The 20,830-nt window shown below is 46.7% G+C and overlaps 1 protein-coding gene and 1 pseudogene across 1 annotated transcript; one reads left to right on the plus strand and one right to left on the minus strand.

Moving 5' to 3' along the window:
* Positions 1-10,663: 10,663 nt before the first annotated feature.
* Positions 10,664-12,707, plus strand: LOC103629266 (uncharacterized). The gene is made up of 4 exons (XM_008650433.4): positions 10,664-10,670; positions 10,935-11,026; positions 11,499-11,975; positions 12,120-12,707. Exons 1-4 carry the CDS (start codon positions 10,664-10,666, stop codon positions 12,399-12,401), a joined length of 858 nt encoding a protein of 285 aa, XP_008648655.3. The 3' UTR covers positions 12,402-12,707.
* A 140-nt stretch (positions 12,708-12,847) lies between these two features.
* LOC103631026 (protein NLP4-like) lies at positions 12,848-15,229 on the minus strand (annotated as a pseudogene).
* Positions 15,230-20,830: the final 5,601 nt, after the last annotated feature.

The following is a 20,830-nucleotide window of genomic DNA, read 5'->3' on the forward strand; positions in this document are numbered from 1 at the left end:
CCAGTCGAACTCAGGTCCCACCCGGAGTCTTCGTGCAAGAAATTCTGCAGCCGAGTATCTCAATGGATCAAACAGAAGAGTGCAACATCATAGGTCAACCCGAGTCAGACTTTGATGACTGGAGAAGGCCGATCATTAAGTATATAAAGAATGAAGAACCAGACGACAAGAACTCGGCAGAGCGAATTGCCAGGCAGTCGGCTCACTATACACTCATTGGGGAGACATTATACAGAAGGGGTGCATCGGGCGTCCTCATGAAGTGCGTTCTCCCGTCCACTGGGAAGCAACTTCTGGAGGAGATCCATGCTGGGCAATGTGGAATACATGCAGCATCCAGAACACTAGTCGGGAAGGTTTTCAGGTCAGGATTCTATTGGCCGACAGCGAAGAACGATGCAGCCGGGTTAGTTCAGAGGTGCGAAGCTTGCCAATACTTGTCAAAGCAACAGCACATGCCCGCGCAGCAACTACAGACCATACCAGTAACCTGGCCTTTCGCATGCTGGGGACTGGATATGATTGGACCTTTCAAGAAAGCTCAAGGGGGATATACTCATGTATTGGTGGCGATTGACAAATTCACTAAATGGATAGAGTTCAAGCCCATTGCTTCTTTAACCTCTGCTAAAGCAGTAGAATTCATACAAGACATAATATTCAGATTCGGGATACCAAACAGCATCATCACTGATTTAGGATCCAACTTCACCAGTTCAGAATTCTTCGACTTCTGCGAGCAAAGGAGCATTCAGATCAAGTATGCATCTGTAGCACATCCAAGAGCCAACGGGCAGGTTGAGCGAGCCAACGGAATGATATTGGAGGCACTCAGGAAAAAGGTCTTTGATAAAAATGAAAAATTCGCAGGAAAGTGGATAAGGGAATTGCCTTATGTGGTTTGGAGCCTAAGAACCCAACCTAGCCGAGCCCTGCATGGAAACACTCCTTTCTTCATGGTCTATGGGTCGGAGGCAGTGCTACCTGCTGATCTCAAGTTTGGGGCGCCAAGGTTGGTCTTCGAAAGCATAGCAGAAGCTGAGGCCACTAGGTTAGAGGATATTGATGTACTCGAGGAAGAACGGCTAAATGCAGTGATCCAATCAGCACGGTACCAGCAGACTCTAAGGCGCTATCACGACAAGGCTGTGCGACAACGATTCTTCTCAGTAGGGGACCTCGTTCTCCGCCGAATTCTAACGGGGGAAGGACGGCACAAGTTATCACCCTTATGGGAAGGACCCTTCATGGTAGCAGAAGTCACTCGGCTCGGATCGTATCGCCTCACTCAGATGGACGGCACAGAAGTTGGGAACTCCTGGGAACTCCTGGAATATAGAACACCTCAGAAAGTTTTATCCCTAGCTGTATCTCAAAACTGCTGGGATAACGATGTAATCTGTAAGGTGGAAATATGTCATCAATAAAAAAGAGGTTTTCAAAGATACTCAGTTCATCTACGATTGACTTGCATTCTTACTTAACTCGGGATGACCACTATGCCCTACTAACGGAGCAATCGACTTAAGTCGGCAACGACTTAAGCCGGTGCAACATGCTCACGCTTACTTAACTCGGGGTGACCACTATGCCCTACTAACGGAGCAATCGACTTAAGTCGGCAACGACTTAAGCCGGTGCAACATGCTCACGCTTACTTAACTCGGGGTGACCACTATGCCCTACTAACGGAGCAATCGACTTAAGTCGGCAACGACTTAAGCCGGTGCAACATGCTCACGCTTACTTAACTCGGGGTGACCACTATGCCCTGTAAACGGAGCAATCGACTTAAGTCGGCAACGACTTAAGCCGGTGCAACATGCTCACGCTTACTTAACTCGGGGTGACCACTATGCCCTACTAACGGAGCAATCGACTTAAGTCAGCAACGACTTAAGCCGGTGCAACATGCTCACGCTTACTTAACTCGGGGTGACCATTATGCCCTGTTAATGGAGCAGTCGACTTAAGTCGGCAACGACTTAAGCCGGCGCAACATACTCACGCCTATGTAATTCAGGGGATGACTTCTATGTCCCGCACGCAAATCTCATAATCATCGTGCGTCGTTTCATCACTGCAAATTTATGAACTAATGAATTCTGATACAATAAGAGAGTAATTATATCATTCGAATGCTGAGCTGATGTCCTCTAACAGATACTTGATTATGCTAACCGCGCGCTCAAAGCACGCAAAATGTTTTCTATTTGGCAATGTCTTCCTCAGGAGCGACCGACAAAGAAGGGCGACTTGAGGAATCAGGGGCAGCGATCACATCAGCCCTTATGTCCTCAGGAACAACCACGCCGGGTCTCCTCATCAAGATTCGTCCTGCCCGAATAGCCTTGTCCATGGCTTTGTCGCGCTGGGCCTTGAGAGTAACAGCAGTCTCCTCAGCAACTTTAGTAGCCAGTCGGGCGGTCTCTAACTCCTGGGCGATGGACTTCTTGGAAGCTCGGAGCTCTTTGATAGTAGCATCCTTTGCTGATATCAATTGCTTGAGGCGAGTCACCTCATCTGAAGATTCCTGCAGCCTACAACGCTGATTGTCCAACTCCTCCATTGTGAAGCGGTGACTCCTCTCCAAGATGGTTAGCGAGTTACTGGAATCACGATACAATCTGTCAAGATTGTCGCGAGAAGCAGCAAGGATACGCTTTTCTTCCTGCAAACAAAAATCAATCCCTTCAGAAACTAAACAAGTGATAGGATCACAGCAAGGCAAGGCACAGTTTTGTAAGTCACCTTCTCAGAGTCGAGCCGAGCATGGAGAGAAGAACTCAGAGCATTGACGTCATCCAAGGCAGCAGAGACCTGATTCAACTCAGTTTGGCTCTGAAAATACTTCTCCTCGAAGTCGGCGCACCGTCGAGCCATTTCAGCCTGATCTCGGGAGTGTTTTTCCTCAAGAGTTGCGATCTGCAGAGTCATTCCTAGCAAGAGGTAATCAAACAAAACAAGGTCAGAAGACAAAACAGTCCACAACAAAGGGCAAAGAGAAGAAAAAGGCGCTAACCAGCATTTGTTGCCTCCAACTCGGATACACGACGTTGAAGCGACACTGGATTCCAGCACGCAAGAGACGAAGCCACTTCCGGGATAGAAGCACCCTGCAATCTCAGCTGGCTGGCCATCCCATCCACCAAAGCCTGGTGAGAAGAACAGATGAGTATAATGGCAACAGTTCATGCAATGTAAGGATCAAGCTACAATACAGCACAATACCTGGAGGTTAGAGAAGAACGAAGGTATTCCCAAATCAGGAGAGATCAGTGGATAATCAGACGTAAGGACACCACCCGGAGTAGCTTGCAACGAGCCAGCAAAGACCAATTCAGCACCTTCAACAGAGCCCGACACTCGGTCAGCAGGGGCGCTGCCTTCTAAAGCGACTCCCTGATCCAAATTCTGGGCTACTACCATACAACCAGAGTGTGGAGGAGATCCCGCGTGAACGTCCATGGAAGTACAGGAAGGAGACCCTGCTCGGGCACCCTCGGGGGCTGGGTCATAGTTGGCGCTGCCCACTTGAGCCGGATCATCCCCGGCAGCACCCTCGGGGGCTGGGCAGTGGCTTATACTCTTCACCCGAGCTAAGTCATCCCCGGCGACATCCTCGGGGGCTGGGCATGCGCTAGCACCATTCTTGAGGTCCAGGCTCTCTGCAGTAACCACTTCTAAGGTTGATGGGCCCTCAACTACTTCCATGGGACCAGGACGATCCAAGTCAGTCTCCCGACCCTCGAGATCGCGCTCTAAGGTTGACGAGGCACGGGATGACCTCAACCCAGCATCAGGCACAACAACACAAGCCTCTGTTGCATCATCACCCACTGGCTCTGATAACAAGTCTTCTGGGACCATATCCTCAAGAGTTTGATCGAAATTGGCCAGAGACAGTTCTTGCAGACCAATGAGGGCATACAGAGCAGGAGAAGGAACTCCACTACTCTCACCGCCGGCGATGAGCTGCCGACTGTTTTTCCGAGTCAAAGGAACTTCATCCTCTTCCTCCTCATCCTCCACAGTGACAACACAAGCAACACCCCCATTGGGATCAGTAGCAGTCTGGGTACACCCATTGGGATCAGCGCCAGTAGGTCCAGTCGCAGGCACTTCTTCAGCGGCAGGAACTGAGGTACCAGCGTCTTCATCAAAACTGGATACTCGCCGGAGGCATCTTCTCTTCTTCTTCTGCTCATCAGCAGAAGGCTCAGGCTGATTGGTTCGGCTAGGGCGCCTCGGGCGAGTGCTGACAGGATTCTGAACATCCAAAGTTGTATCAACCTCTGGAAGGGGCACCACAGCCAAAATACCAGCAGGAGCAGCGTCAGAAGAATCCTCAGCTAGCAGATCAAGCACGGCATTTATATCTGCATCGCTAGGGTTCAGGGGCACCTCAAAATGGACTTGCCGTTCATCATCTGGAATCTCCCCAAGCGAAGCAACTAAAGCACTGACTTCTTCAGCAGAGGGTCGCACTCTAAGGCCCAAACTGCCATCGGTAACAGGTGGATTTGACACAAAGAGGGTGAATGCTTTGGGAGGAGGCAGGTTCCAGGCCGAGTATGCCACTGGAGCACCAACATTTGACACCTTGCCCCTGAGGATCATTTCAAGTCGGCTCACCAAGTCTGCAGGAGGAATTCTCCTATTGGTAACTCGAGTTGAGTCGCCTAACCCTCGATATAGATAAGCTGGGTAGGCCCTGTCTTTCAGAGGCTGAATGTTCTTGAAAACAAAGTCAGTGACCATAGCTTCAGCAGTTAAACCTCTTTCTTTCAGCAGTCCGACTTCAGCTAGCAATACACTTGCCTCAGCTACCTCCTCGTCTGTGGGAGACTCGGTCCAACTTGGAGTGCGAACGTCTGGCTGTCTTCCCGACCGGGAGGGGAGAGAATTTCCATAATTGTCAACTATGAACCACTCTAGACGCCACCCTTTGATACTGTCCTTAAGGGGAATTTCAAGGTATTCAGTCTTCCGCCCGCGCCGCATCTCCAGACTGGCACCTCCGACCAACTGATGCTGTCCTCCAGCCATCCCAGGGCGACAATGATACAGGTATTTCCATAAGCCGAAATGCGGCAGCACAACAAGGAAGGCTTCGCACAAGTGAACAAAGATGGAGATTTGCAGAATCGAGTTGGGGTTCAGATGGGTCAGGTTAATGTGGTAGAAATCAAGAAGGCCTCGAAAAAAGGGAGAGATGGGAAGGCCAAGGCCACGGAGAAGAAAAGGGGCGTAAACTACAGATTCATGGGTATCCTCTGTCGGAACAGTGGTCCCGTGGCAAATCCGGCAGGAACAGAGTTCCCGCGGAGGAAGAACCCCGATGGATACGAGGTGAAGAAGTTCAGCTCCAGAGATTACGAACATATGGTTACCTGCGAAAGGCAGCTGGCTGTTGGGGTCGATTGGTGGGATCACCGTAGCAGATGAGCTCGCGGTCTTCCTCTTGGGCGCCATCTCGATTTCACCAGCGAGTAGAGTGGAGGCGAGTGGCAGAGAAGATTTGGAAGCGGGAATGCAAGAACTAGGGCACGGAAAGCAAAGGCGGCTAAAAGCGCAGCTCTTATGGTATATTCTCGAGCCAGATACCGTTTCAAAAAGCACCCAGTCATCACCCGGCGGTTATTTCCAAAGCCCCAGCATGCCACGTAGTCACCTAGCAGTTATCTTCAGAACACTGATGCGCCACCTCATCACTCGGCTAACATCCTCGAAATAACTCATACGGCCGGCTATCACTCGGCGTTGACTCTAAAACGCTGACTTCATAATCCAGTCGCTCGGCATTACCTCTAAAATGCCGACGTCACCTTCCAGTCACTCGGCGTTACCTCTACAGCGCCGATTTCGTATTCAGTCGCTCGGCATTACCTCTAAAATGCCGACGTCACCCTCCAGTCACTCGGCGTTACCTCTACAGCGCCGATTTCGTATTCAGTCGCTCGGCATTACCTCTAAAATGCCGACGTCACCTTCCAGTCGCTCGGCATTAACTCTAAAATGCCGATGTCGCTTTCCAAACACTCGGTGTTATTTCTAACACACTGATGCAGTCTTCAGTCGCTCGATGTTGTCTCTAAAACGCCGCCACCGCCTACAAGGTACTTGGCAGCTATTCCTGGAAGCACCAGTCTAATTCTCAAGTTATTTATCTACTGTCTCAAAGGAAGCAATTTTACAAATAAGTAAAACGAGTCGTCCAGGAGAAGCCGACGTCATATTTTCATTAAAAGGGAAGTGATAAACTTACAAATCAACTCTTCGCGAGTTGATACCTCCCTACTCTTACTACATTACATTACTACTATTACTACACTACGCTATACTACTCTACATTACTACTACATTATTCTAACTATACTACGCTATACTAATATCTAAGAAGACCAGTGGTGTCTAGCCACTGGCCTTGCCCCTGCTACCGCCCTTGGTGCTGCCCCTGCTGCTGCCGCCGTCACCGTCCCCGCCGCCGTCACCGCTGCCCCTGCCGCTGCCGCTGCCGTCGTCGTCGCCACCGTCGTCGTCGTCGCCGTCGTCGTCGCCGTCGTCGTCGCCGTCGTCGTCGTCGTCGTCCTCATCCTCACCGCCGCCGTCCGAGTTCTCCTCATCCGAGGAGTACTCCGACTCATCCGAGCCCTCGAGCCCGGAGCGCTCGACGGCCTGGATGTATGTCCAGACCTCCGCGGCTAACCCCTGGGAGTCGTCCGAGTCATCGGACGACGCCGGAGGAGAGACGGGAGCCGGAGACCCCTCGGACTCGGAGGAGACCTCCTCCTCCGAGTACTCCGAGTCGCCGAAGTCCTCCGATGGAGGAGTCGGCTCGCGCTTGCGTTTGTTATTCTTGGCCATGATGGAAGCAGGCGAGAAGGAAGAGAAGGAAGCAGTAGTAAAGAACAGCGAAGAGATGTGAAAAAACCAGAAAGGCAGCTCCGTTATTTATAAAGGGAGAAGGCAACCGCTCACCTCCAACCGCGGTCACTGAACAGTCGCAAAGCATTCAATAAGCACTTCCACCCGTCTAAAGACACGTCAGGCGGCTGACGCCGTTTCATGCAACTCTACACCCATTGGGACTCCAGTCAACAGCGCAAAGGATATGATTACACTCGCCGTCCCGTCACATTACTACTCAGAAGCAACCGGTTAAAACACTCAGCGTACCAAGCCGTCCCTTGCCCACACCCATTGGGGGGGACGCCCTCGAATTTTCAGTATATTTTTCAAAACGGTCACATCTGTGCAGGGCACGCAGTGAATACCCCAAGACAAAAATGAGATATCAGTAAGGATCAGAGGAAAGCCAAATATAGCCAGCAAAGTACAAGATATGGCCGACAGAAGCGACGTGAAGACTGGACAGACAACGTCCATCAAACGTCCAATCAGTCGCAGAAGCAAATAAATGGCGTTACCTAGCAAGATATATAGACTGCAAACTTGGCTGCTAAAGACAAAATATACGCTGACCTCTGCAGCAAAACATTGATGACATAATGCTGACCTCTAAAGCATAATGCAAATAGCTTCATGCCGAGTTCTACAAGCAAAAGGGATAATTTTCAGCAAAGAGGCATAAAAGGAAGACCTTCGAACGGATTATCCTTAAAAATCCATTTGAAGGTCGGGGGCTACACCCATTGGGTGCACCTCCAGTGCACCCCATGGATTACCATTCGAAGCCGAGACAATGCTGACTTCTAAGGCGTGGGACAAGATTAAAAGGCCAACCCTCAACCAAAATGAAGGAACACAAAATGGAAATAACCTATACTGAAGACCTTCGAGTAGATTATTTTCTAAAATCTACTCAAAGCTCGGGGGCTACACCCATTGGGTGCACCTTCGGTGCACCCAATGAAGTTCAGAACCATACAAATTGAAATGCCGACCTCTAAGGCACAAACACAAAACTAGGCTTTGGTCAACGAACGATCGGAGCAGGGGAAGACAACCGGAAGTCATCTTTCTTCAAATCATATGCAAGCTGGACCTGGGATCTTCGGGTTGATTACCTCTAAATTAACCCAAAGATCGGGGGCTTGTGGGGGATAGATATCCCCCGGGTCCACTAAAAGAGTAAAAGACCTCACAAAAGGCCTAAGGGCCCAATAACTCGCGAGGTCATTCTTTCGTGGGCCTGGGGAGAAACAACCAGCAAGGGAGAATGACATGAGGCCGGATTGGTGCAAACCCGGACGGCCCGCAGCGCCGAGCGAGTGATCGTAACGGAGATCCGACTTTCCCGCGCTGAAGCCTCCACGCGACGAAGCCATGCAAGGATAAGTCAGCGAGGATTACGTAGGGATAATCTTAAAAGGTTCACTATCTTTTAGCTACTTGTTGTTATCTTATCTACATGTATTGCCCCACGGTCGAGCATATAAGGCCTACGGGGCACCCCTTCAGATGGATCGACCTATCTACTTAGCCACCCATCCAAACTCTCTGTGTCCTCAATCCAGAGAGTCCTCTTGTAACCACGCCCACCAAGCATACTCACCAGGACGTAGGGTATTACGCATTTCTAAGCGGCCCGAACCTGTAAATCTTGTCCACTGTCCCTCGTGCGATCGGCACGAACCATTTTGCTAAAGTCGTCGATACCGTCCTACTCCTAAAAACACCTTGAGGGGCAACCCCGGGTGTGCGGTCGGACCCAAAACACCGACACTCTCCAACTTTGGTATAATCTTCACTCATTTATTTTATAACCAAAGGAGGAGAAAGTATTTCGTCGGGCTCTAATGATTCCGTTTTTGGCGATTCATGCCAAAGGGGGAGAAAATATGAGCCCAAAGCAAAAGGACCGCACCACCACCTAATTTTAAAAATTTTGGAGATTTTCAATTGGTCAATTTCAAATTGGTATCTTATTATGTTCTAAAGGGGGAGGAAGTAGTATTTCAAAAATGATATATCAAAACCCTCTTGAACACTAAGAGGAGGATCTCATTTAGAGGGATTTTTGTTTGGTCAAAGGAAAAGCATTTGAAACAGGGGGAGAAAATTTCAAATCTTGAAAATGCTTCTCAAAAATCTTATTCATTTACCTTTGACTATCTTGCAAAAGGATTTTGAAAAGAATTTACAAAAGGATTTGCAAAAACAAAACATGTGGTGCAAATGTGGTTCAATATGTTAAAAACAAAGAAACAATCCATGCACATCATGTAAGTATTTATATTGGCTCAATTCCAAGCAACCTTTGCACTTACATTATGCAAACTAGTTCAATTATGCACTTTTATATTTGCTTTGGTTTGTGTTGGCATCAATCACCAAAAAGGGGGAGATTGAAAGGGAATTAGGCTTACACCTAGTCCCTATTTAATTTTGGTGTTTGAATTGCCCAACACAAATATTTAGACTAACTAGTTTGCTCTAGTGTATAAGTTATACAGGTGCCAAAGGTTCACACTTAGCCAATTAAAAACACCAAGTGTTGGGTTCGACAAAAGAGCAAAGGGACAACCGAAGGCACCTCTGGTCTGGCGCACCGGACTGTCCGGTGTGCCACCGGACATGTCCGGCGCACCAGAGGACTCAAACTTCAAACTCGTCACCTTCGGGAATTTCCAGAGGCGACTCCGCTATAATTCACCGGACTGTCCGGTGTATACCGGACATGTCCGGTGCTCCAAGGAAGAGCGGCCTCCGGAACTCGCCAGCCTCGGGAATTTATTGAAGCTGCTCCGCTATAATTCACCGGACTGTCCGGTGTACACCGGACTGTCCGGTGTAACAGCGGGGCAACGGCTATTTCGGCGCCAACGGCTACCTGCGACGCATTAAATGCGCGCGCTGCGCGCGCAGAGGTCAGACACGCCCATACTGGCGCACCGGACAATCTACAGTGCATGTCCGGTGCGCCACCGGACATCCAGGCGGGCCCAGAAGACAGAGCTCCAACGGTCGACCCCAACGGCTTTTGGTGATGTGGCTGTCGCACCGGACATGTCCGGTGTGCACCGGACTGTCCGGTGCGCCATCGAACAGACAACCTCACCAAACGGCTAGTTTGGTGGTTGGGGCTATAAATACCCCCAACCACCCACCATTCATGAAATCCAAGTTTTCCAGCTTCCAACCACTATACAAGAGCTAGCATTCATTACAAAGCACACCAAAAGGGATCAAATCCTCTCCCAACTCCACACAAAGCCTTAGTGACTAGAGAGAGTGATTTGTAGTGTTCATTTGAGCTCTTGCGCTTGGATCGCTTCTTTTTCTTTGGCATTCTTTCTTGTGATCAAACACTCACTTGTAATTGAGGCAAGAGACACCAATCGTGTGGTGGTCCTTGCGGGAAGTTTGATTCCCAAGTGATTTGAGAAAGAGAAGCTCACTCGGTCCGAGGGACCGTTTGGGAGAGGGAAGGGTTGAAAGAGACCCGGCCTTTGTGGCCTCCTCAACGGGGAGTAGGTTTGAGAGAACCGAACCTCGGTAAAACAAATCCGCGTGTCTCACTTCATTATTCGCTTGCGATTTGTTTTGCACCCTCTCTCGTGGACTCTATTATATTTCTAACGCTAACCCGGCTTGTAGTTGTGTTTATTTTTGAGAATTTCAGTTTCGCCCTATTCACCCCCCCTCTAGGCGACTTTCACTAATCGCTATTCTGATGCTGATTCTAGGACTGCCAAAGATGGACAGTATGTAAAGGTTACATGGGTATGTATAATGCCAACGAAATTGTTTGATCTATTCTTATCTTTTTACTTGAATCAGTTCACTTGTAGTGCTCTTTATTCATCCTATATGTTTATTTTATTTCACTATTGGTAAATAACACTGCCCTGACATGTTGATTATTAAAGTTTTCATTTGACTCAACATGAGCAACGTGTTCTGCATCAATCCTCTTAAAATCCTTTCATGTTTTCTCTGTCACATAGTTTACCTTTTATTCTCTTTAGGAGCGCAAAATTTGTCCAGGATCGATGAGGCAAAGGGGATCATTGATAAGATGAAGGTTAAGTTCCCAGATAAAATTGAGGGATGGAAGGAGGTGAAGGAAGTGGGCGAGCTAAGGGGCACGCGAGAGGACGTCAGGTAGCTACTCAAGGCCACCTCCTGCCATCCCATCCTGGTATGGTAGTTCTTTCTGCTCATGCCGAGGCTCCCTGCGGTTGGAGCATACAAGTGATTGTACTGTGTGTGTTGTTTATTCATCGTTTCATCTAGCCACCCAGAGTTTATGCATCTCTACAAAGTGTCTCATGTCTCGTGCAATTGATGAACTAATACTCCACAATCTTTTGTATTGGGTAATTTAGGAACTTGTATAATTTAGTTGGTCGTTTGTTTACTCAGCTGACCACACATCAGTTTATGCAACAAAAATAGGTTTGGGAAATGTGTTAGTGCCCCAGCTGCACTATTTCTCTTTGTTTATGCTAAATCAATTTAGGGCCTTTTGCTTTACTATTCTCCTCTTTATGATCCAACATCAGCCACTATTTTATTGGAACTTTCTGCAGACTTCAAAACAGGGAGGCTTCCCCAATATTCAGTCTACGCAACATGTTCCCAGTACAAGTATTTCATCGGGGCTTCCTCTCCCACAACAATTGCTTGTATACTCTCAGCCAACTCTGCCCCTTGGGCCTTTTACCAGCCTGGTTGGCTATCCATATTTGCCTCAGAACTATTACCTACCTTCAGCGCCATTCCAGCAAGCGTACTCAAGTAATGGGCCTTTCCATCAATCTGCTGCTCCTGCCGTGCCTGGAGCTGGTATGAAGTATCCAATGCCACAATACAAGAGCAGCCCTCCTGCTTCGACCCTACCACAACCATCATCACTCTCTGGTTACGGAGGGTTCGGAAGTGCAAATAATATCCCTGGAAATTTCAGCCAAAATCAGGGTGCTGCCGCTGCACCCACAACTTTGGGATTCGATGAAGCTTTAGGCACACAATTCAAACACCCCAATCATTATGCAGCACTACAGCAGGTAATGATGACATAGTGCTCTGGTTCATCTTCTGGTGCCCTTGGTTGGATCTATATAGCCTTCTTTAGTTGCATGAGGTTTTCGTGTTCCTATTTTTGTTTTGGAGGTTCATTTCATTCTAACATTTTTTTGTTTCCATATCAGAGTGATAATTCAACAATGTGGCTTCATGGAGGCGCTGGTTCAAGAACAATTTCTGCAGTTCCGCCTGGTAACTTCTATGATTTCCAGGGCCAGAGTCAGCATGGTGGCTTCCGCCAGGCACATCAGCCATCTCAGTACGGTGGTCTTGGGTACCCAAGCTTCTACCAGTCGCAGACCAGTCTGCCACAGGAGCACCCCCAGAACCCCACTGAGGGAAGCTTGAACAATCCCCAGGGGGTGCCATCCCAGCCTTCACACCAGCTCTGGCAGCACATATACTAAACCTTCTGTGCTCTCCTAGGAGATGCCTCTACGCTGCCAGGCTACTTGCAAGCCTTCTTGGCACGCAGCACCGTGAAGCGAGCAGACTAGCTGAGCCCAACAACAATGAAATGTGTTGTTTTTCTTTCTTTATTTTTTTCTCCAGCTGTGTGTTCTGGAACTAAATTAGGCTGTCGTGGTTTTTACTTTATAGTGAGTGGTGTTGCAGTCTTGCAGAGGTGCTATCTTGTAACGGTAAAGTCCTAACTCATCTAACATAACTGCTTTTCATACCCCTGTAATGTGACATTTTGTTCTTGATGCCTAGAAGCTTCTACGTGCTACACCTACTTTAGTAAGGGTGATAAGAATGTTCATCTTCTGCCTATGGGATGCATGTGATGGTTGACTCTCTGATGGAAAGTAACACTATATTATTGCTTAATCAGATTAGCATGCTAGCTGCATTAGTTGTACCTCTATAATTAAATGACTGATGGTATCTACAGAAGCAGTAAACTATCCTTTGCTGAATCTTGCATTTATCTGATGATTCACTCACCTCCAAGGCTCCTTGCTGCATCTTTCAGGCTACCAGCGAAGTACTACCGAAGAATCTACAAACTAACGGTCTTCTCGGCCTTTGTACGCCTTTTTGCCTTGCTACCTTCAGCAGTTACCTGAACACCAGATAGAGATGGACCCTGCCCCCCAGGTGAGAACATTCCATGTATCCGCAATGTAGCTAACTCGAATTCTTGCTGTGATGTTCCTGCCAGACTTGTCCAAGAGGCCTCTCCTCTACGATCTGCTGAATTGCCTCCAAAGGACAACTCAACTTGGTCCTTCCCATGAGGAGTAAAAGAGTTCAGCTCGTTCATTTCCAGCACCGCTTCGTCTTCCATCTCTCTATCTGTGACCACACGTAGGGTCTAGCAAACACTTCGCATGGTGCCTGACAAGGAGTCCAGCACTGTCTTCTGCTCCTCCAGTGCTTCACAATCTGTTGGCAGAAAGAATTCTAGCACAAAGTCTGATGTCCCAGTGCGTGTGCACCACAGGAGGATCGCCACTGCACCTTTTAACTTGAAGATCTTAGCATGGTGAGACAAGGGGTATTCCAATTTAGTTGAGGATCCAATGTCCGGCAAGAAGCATGGCTGGTTTGTTGTAAAGGCCTTCCCTGCAACCCCCTCCCCACGCAGAAGGTGGTGCTCGGAGCAGGCCTCATGGAAGCCCCGCATCTCGGCTTCATTCACAAAGCATGCTTCATCAATGGTGGAGATGCAATACCGGTAGTTCTCGTCGGAATGTCGGCTGCCTCGTTTCCCTTGTTGATCACATGTGACCCATGTCTGAGCTAATGGCAACTTGTGGGTCAAGCAGGCTGCTCTCAGGACCTCCAGTATCTCTGGTAAAGCATCTTTGTAGGAAGCAGTGCTGAACTGGTGGATAATCAATAGGAGTTGCCATGAAGTCATAAGTGAGAAGATATAAGCATTGGTGTTCGTGTCTCAATATCTTACACACTTGCTTTATATTCTCTCTTTTCCAAATTATAAGTCACTTTGATTTTTTTTGTTACATAATTTTTTCCATGTGTCTAAATATAACATATATCTACATACAAAAGAGGATCTATGTACTAAAAGAACCAAAGCGACTTATAATCTGGAACAGAGGGAGTAGCTGAGCTAGGGTAGGTAAATTGAAACGTGCATAGTTTTTTTTCTTCACAAACATGCAATTTTAAGTAGATTTCATATCATGCCTACATTAAGTTGGAATGTAGAGGTCCTGAGATTCATATTTTTGGAAAAATGAATTATTTCCCAAAATTCAAAGCTGTGACACAGTGAGTGTAGAATTTCTTTTCTGCTGACCTTTATGCGTGGAATGCTTGAAACTTCTGTACTTCTGAGATTAACTGCCTGCAAACACCCTGTTCACTATTAGTAAAGCCCGGACCTGGAAACACTATTGATTTTCTACAGTAATAATTGGCATGCAGGTACTTCAAGGTGGCATCAGTGGCTAGACTGCTGTTTTTCTTTCCTGCACTAAGCTAGTGATTTGATCTCCTAACCTAACACACTTGCGATATACTTCTCTGAACTTTCAGGGGCAGTGAGATTGAGGAGGTTTCATACCTGGAGAGCACTGCAAATGGTGTTGAGCTTAGAGGTGAAGTTTATCTTCTGCCTTGTCATGATCAGCTCGATGACGCCTAGGCAGTTGTAGCTTCCCTTCTCGAACACTGGCAGACCCATGGTGCCATGGACATCGAGGTATTGTGCATCCCTTACCCTGGGATACTCGTAGCTGGTGAAGTACCTGATGTCCGGCGACCACTCGGGGAGCCTGCCGATAAAGACCCTCCCTGGCAGCCCCGGCGAATCCGCCGACTTAACATCGGCCGAGAACTGGTACTTGGTGGACACCTCCCTGAACCGGAGGAGGCTGTCGGAGCGGTGGTCGAGCGTGAACGGTTGCTCGCTGGTGGTCAGCACCAGTTTCCCGTCATCGTGGTTGACTGGCACCTAGAGCTGCACGAGGACGTCGCCGTCACTCTGCGTATCCCGGATGTAGGACATGGCCTGGCTGAACCGCTCCTCCACGGAGGAGGGGCTCGTGCCACTCGTCTGAATCCACCAACTGGCGTTCGTGGCCGGCGCCGCCGTCGCCGCCGTCGTCACTGTGGTGGCTGTCGCGTCAGCCGAGAAGAAGGCTGAGAGTGGAGGAAACGCTACCAAGTTGGGCGAGCGTGAGACCACCTCGAGCCAGCCGTTGTCGCCGGACAGTAACTGCTCAAGGAGATCCAAGTCGACTCCCCCAGTCCACCCGAGCATCTAATGGATCCTGCTGCCGCTGTGAGACGAAAGGACAACAAGAAAGTTGCTTGGCATGGCTTCGCTTGGTTTTGCCCTTCGTTTTCTGGTGTTGTCGTAACAACAAAGACTGTGGGGGCCACCATGGCAATTTTGTTTTTCTTTAGTTGTTAGAATCTTTCCCTCTCACCGAGGGCCCAGTTGCGCCACACAGGAATCCAACCATACGTCCATACCCGCTTCCATATATAAAGTCAACTTGCAAGGGTGATTATGCAGCTTCAGAAGGATTCCTTGGTAAGAAATTCTCTCTTGCACAATACCACGGGTGGTTTCTGAGATTTTAAAAAATGGTGGTTGACCAGGTCGTGGGATCAAATCAGTCTCTTTGCGTTTGCGGGGGAAGATTTTTCTTGGTTTATCTTTTTGCTAGACTCAACTCATGTGAATGGCAGCCATCGTAGCTTTGTAATAAAACTCATATACCACACTTGCTTATTTTTGTTCAAAAAGAACTGCACTTGCTTATGTAGGAAAAGAAGCTTTCTGAGGACAATGTGAAAGATTTATCAGCTGATCTACAAGTGAGGATGAATTTTCTGTTTTTTTCTTCCTGTAGTTGCACATAGGTCCTCAAGGATATGCTTATATCTCTTGGAAAGCTTTTTGCTGTTAGATGCAGTGGGAGCTAACTTTCTTGTACAAATTCTGCAGTAAGTCACAGACCACTACATGAAAAAGATCGAATCCATCCAGAAGCTGTACTTTTTTGATCTATTTGTTGACTTTTTGTCTAACAAGACATAGTGTTTGCTGGTTATACGCTATAACCTGAGGCGAGGTAATAGGCACATATCAAACTGAGCTTCTGAATAAAAATAACTATGCTTGATGCTAGAACAAGAACTCGTAGTATTCTTGGGTTAACCGTTAAAGAGCCCTCAGAAAGTGAATCAGAACTGCCTGGATTCTTTTTAGGAACTAATGAAAATTTAGACCTCAAGCTGACTGTATGGCTGGTGAGGAATAACCGCCTCCGTGAAGCATGGACCCCTGCATATGTTGGTGAATTCACAATGCAGTGATGTGATGTTTTCTGAAGCAATTTGTTTGGTTCATGGTTTTGGCGTCTCGGCGCTGCGCCAGGGATGCACGTTTTGAATCAGGCGCTTTGCTGGAACTTTTGGGTGCACACAAGTTGAGACAATGCTGCTGTTGTGTGTGTGTTTTGAGATTAAGACAACGCTGCTGTGTTTTTCTTTGAGATTAAGACAATGCTGTTGCGTATGTTCTTCTCGTTTTCTGTAATGTTCGTAAATAGTCTCGTCATCGCCGTGTTGTCTGACTGCTACATTGTCAATGTTTCTAAACATACATCTCTGAATCAAATGTCTGGATTGGTTCTGTCTACTCTGTTGCGTCTGTTGTTAGAACTCAGCTGAGGCTCAAAGCGAGGACTCGATCCAACCCAAGCGAGGTACACTCGTCGAGCCTCATACTATGCACCATCTTTTAGTCTTAGGCAATAATCTATGCATATATCATGGATTCAAAAAAAACGCTTGCGTGCTATCCATTGCATGTTGTAGGCCTGCAGGAGCGGCTGTCTTGGCGTTGTTTCCTTGTCACAATGCATGGGTCTCTGCCTGCTTGGAAATTGGAATCGGTCAGCATGCATGAGTACATTGCTTGCTTGTAATCTACGAGAGGCATAGGCCAACGCCTTGATGTTGCTATCAGTATCAACAACCTAATAAAGTAATAATGACAGCACTTCAGGAGCAAACGAGGGACGAAATATAGATCAGGGAGTTAACTTACTAATGTCCTGCTCTAGATTATATAATAATACAACTTAAATAAGTTGAGAGGTAAACCAATAATACAAATTATTAGGTGGGTTATATAGTCTAAATACCTAGATTACCATAATTCATAAACAGATGAATATGTGTTTATCTCTAACTCTACTACTTATTAAGGCTGCAAGAGTAGTCTGTCATTCCGTGTTCTGTCACCATTCCTGTTCCGCCGTTCTCGTTCTGCCACCATTCTCATTCCTTGTTCTACGTTTCTCATTCCCATGTTCTATCTTTCTTATTCCCCCTCCCCGCAAACCATTCCCATGTTCTGTCTTTCTTATTCCGTCTCCCCGCAAAGTCCATTCTCATTCCCCCGTACAGTCCACATCTAGCTACCAGTATAACACACATTTTGTATGGCTAGGATCATAAATTGATTATGAAACATTTTCTCATAACAGTATAACACACATTTTGTATATAAGTTATCGTAGTATACTGGTATTATATATTCCCGTTGCAACGCACGGGCACTCGGCTAGTCAAAGAGAAGTTTGAAAGATTAGTGCTATCACAGTGAAAGGAATGAAAATAAAACAACAATATTGATCTACTAGTATTCATACCAAGCATGTATGTGGTGACCGCAATACGAGATTGTTGTTGTTGGGACATTGTCACCATAGAGAGTGTTGGTCACTTGTTCTCAAATGTTGTTAATCAAGAACAAGGCAACATAATTGTTAAAGATTAAGGACATTTGTCCTCCGAAGCATTATCTCCTTTCGGATATAACGATCTTCAGACGAAGGTCATGAAGGAAACACCTTCATCATTTATGAGAATAAGAATCTATAGTCCTTCATCATTTATGAGAATAAGAGTATATAGAGATGATATAAGTTATCCATTCATTCATATATTTATTTATTTCATGATATACACATGAACATTAACAGAATTTAAATTACATTGATACCTTCGGCTTGTTGGAAGGTGTTGACATGAGAGCAATACAATCCAGCGTGAATAGTACGGGGGTATTGTTCACCTATTTATAGGCACGGGACGCAGCCTAAGTAAAAATACATTTATGACCTCAACGATTACATACAGAGTTAACAAAATGTCATAAGGGTAACATCGCCATCCTTCTTGATGAAGCATGCCTCATTGTACTTCCCTTTCGTTATTCCGAGGCTACGTTGTCTACTTGTTTTCACTATGATGAAGCTTGTCAAACAAAGTTTGCTATACTCCTCTTGTGTTGTTCCGGAGCTTTTCTGATTGATGAAGCTCCTGTAATATTCAGTAGTACGCTGAAAGCAAATGGTTAGTCATGATTTTGAGGACCTTCGGAAGAGAAAGGCCCCCAACAGTAGCCCCTCACACTATTAGTTTGTTTCTTTGTAACAAATTTAGACTGCGAAAAGAACGAAGGCCTTTAGCCGAAGGTTCGAAAAAACACCTTCCCTTCACTAAAATAGTGAAACATTATGCACTGTGGGCCTCGCCACTCAGTGGTGCTTTATGTATATATACAAGGGCTTACGCTGAAAATATTTTTCGTGCTATCAAGCTTTGTGTTGTGTTTGTCGCTTTAGCTTTCTATTTCTGTGACCACAATTGTTTTTTGAGCTTCGACTTTCTATTGTAATCATCATTGAAATGGCTGAAGATAAGAAAAGAGTGGACCCCACGCTTGCTGGTTTCTACGAAGCCATGGAAGAGGACCACGTTGAGAAAATTACTGATGAAATGTTAGCTGGGCTGTCTGGGGATTCCAACAACAACGAGAGTTTTGAAGTTGAGAGTGAGAACGAAGATGCCGAAGATCGGCCATGGAGGCCAAGTCATGTTGTTTTTGGAAAATCCACTATTAAGCAAGGACAGATTGAAGCGATGAAGGGCAAATATTTTCATGATATATCCATAGTGAGGGCTGGGGGAGAGAGTAATGTTCCTCTTCCTGAAGCAGACAAAGTAGTGGTATTCAAGAGTTTTATGAAAGCTGGGCTTCGACTTCCTTTGCATAAGATGTTAGTCGAAGTACTGAAGACATTTGAGATATACCTTCATCAGCTTACTCCCGAAGCTTTGATTAAAGTTGGAGTTTTCATTTGGGCTATGAGGAACCAAGGGCTGGAGCCAGATGCCAACCGTTTCTACAACATTCACGAATTGTCCTACCAGACGAAGGATGTTGGGAAAGAGCAATATCATAACAACTTCGAATGGTACAACTTTGTGTACCGGTATGATGTGAGGTGTCCTATGCCAACGTTTCGGAAAAAATGGCCGAGCTCTTGGATGAAGCAATGGTTTTATGTCAAGAATGATTTGAGTTAGAGGGAGAATGTGAGGGGCATAATCCAGCGCCCTATACGATCATGCTTCGGCATCAGAAGACATTCGATCGCAAGTGGGAATGAAGTACAAGCATGTTTGATGGCCTTCAACACAATGTGTACTTACATTGGCACCCGAGATTTGGTTTAGGAGCATATTGCTTATAAGGTATGGCCACTTGTTAATGGCTGGGAGATGCTGAAGGAGATCGCTGCTGGCTCCAGCGAAGGTGGCCTAGTTTATCTAAGATACACATATCATTATAGGAGTCAGTTTGATGAGCCGAATGATGACAGGCTTGAAGTCGTTGAGGCAACCAGTAATGAGCTGCTAGGGGCTTATATGCAAGTAGAGGACGAAGCTATGAACACTTCCTTCGACGCTCGAGGCAAAACGAGACTGAACATAATTTTTTATGTGATTGGATTTGTTTATCTTGATTACTGTTTTCCTGCTCAGAAACAAGGAGCCAAGAGTAAAATCGCAACTTCAACCTCTTCTATCGCGCCAAAGCCAAAATGGCTGAAGTTTTGACTTGTCGGCCGAAGCCACACTCTCTAGAAAAGGTTGCTGCCCTGCCTGCTTCAGAAAAGATAGAAGTTGTTGAATATGCCGAAGCTACTGCCTTGATTTTGGAGGTAGTACCTGCTGCAACTGCTGAAGCTAATGTCGTTCAGGTAGAAGAAGAAGAACCAAAGAGTTCGAAGACTGAGCAACAACTGAAGCTGCATAGTCCTTCAATTGTAACAGGGTTGTCAAAATTAGCATCTGCCTTAGCAACAACTCCTAGGAAAGGAAGGAGAATGACCAGCGTTCTGGATGCCATTCTAAAATCTTTGAAGATGCCAACTCCTGCTTCTATTAAGTCTTCCAAAGACAAGTTTGAAGACTTAGGTGAAGTAGCTGCCACAAGCGCTTCTGAGAGCACCTAGAGGGGGGGGGGGGTGTGAATAGGTGATCCTGTAAAAATTCAACAACTAATAGCCACAAAACTTGGTTATGAAAATGTTAGTACAATTGAACCAAGTGACTATAGAGCGAGCTCTTGCGAATCACAATAAACACACAGACAGCACAAGAGACACAATGGTTTATCCCATGGTTCGACCAAGTATAACACTTGCCTACCTCCACGTTGTGGCGTCCCAATGGACGAGGGTTGCACTCAACCCCTTTCAAGTGATCCAATGATCAACTTGAATACCACGATATTCTTCCTTATATCTTATCCCGTTTGCGAGGAATCTCCACAAGTTAGAGCCTCTCGCCCTTACAACAAAGATCACAACAAAAACACAAGAGTAAGGTTGGGGAGCAACACACACAAATCCGCAGCACACGCACGCAAATAAGCCAAGACTTGAGCTCAAAAAGAAACACAGAGAGTTCACAACTAGAACGGAGCTCAAATCACTAACACGATCGATCAAGTGCGCGAAGACGGAGTGTGGGAGTATTAGATTGCTTAGTG

The sequence above is a fragment of the Zea mays genome, chromosome 6, assembly GCF_902167145.1.
Source record: "Zea mays cultivar B73 chromosome 6, Zm-B73-REFERENCE-NAM-5.0, whole genome shotgun sequence".
Taxonomy (NCBI): Eukaryota; Viridiplantae; Streptophyta; class Magnoliopsida; order Poales; family Poaceae; genus Zea; species Zea mays.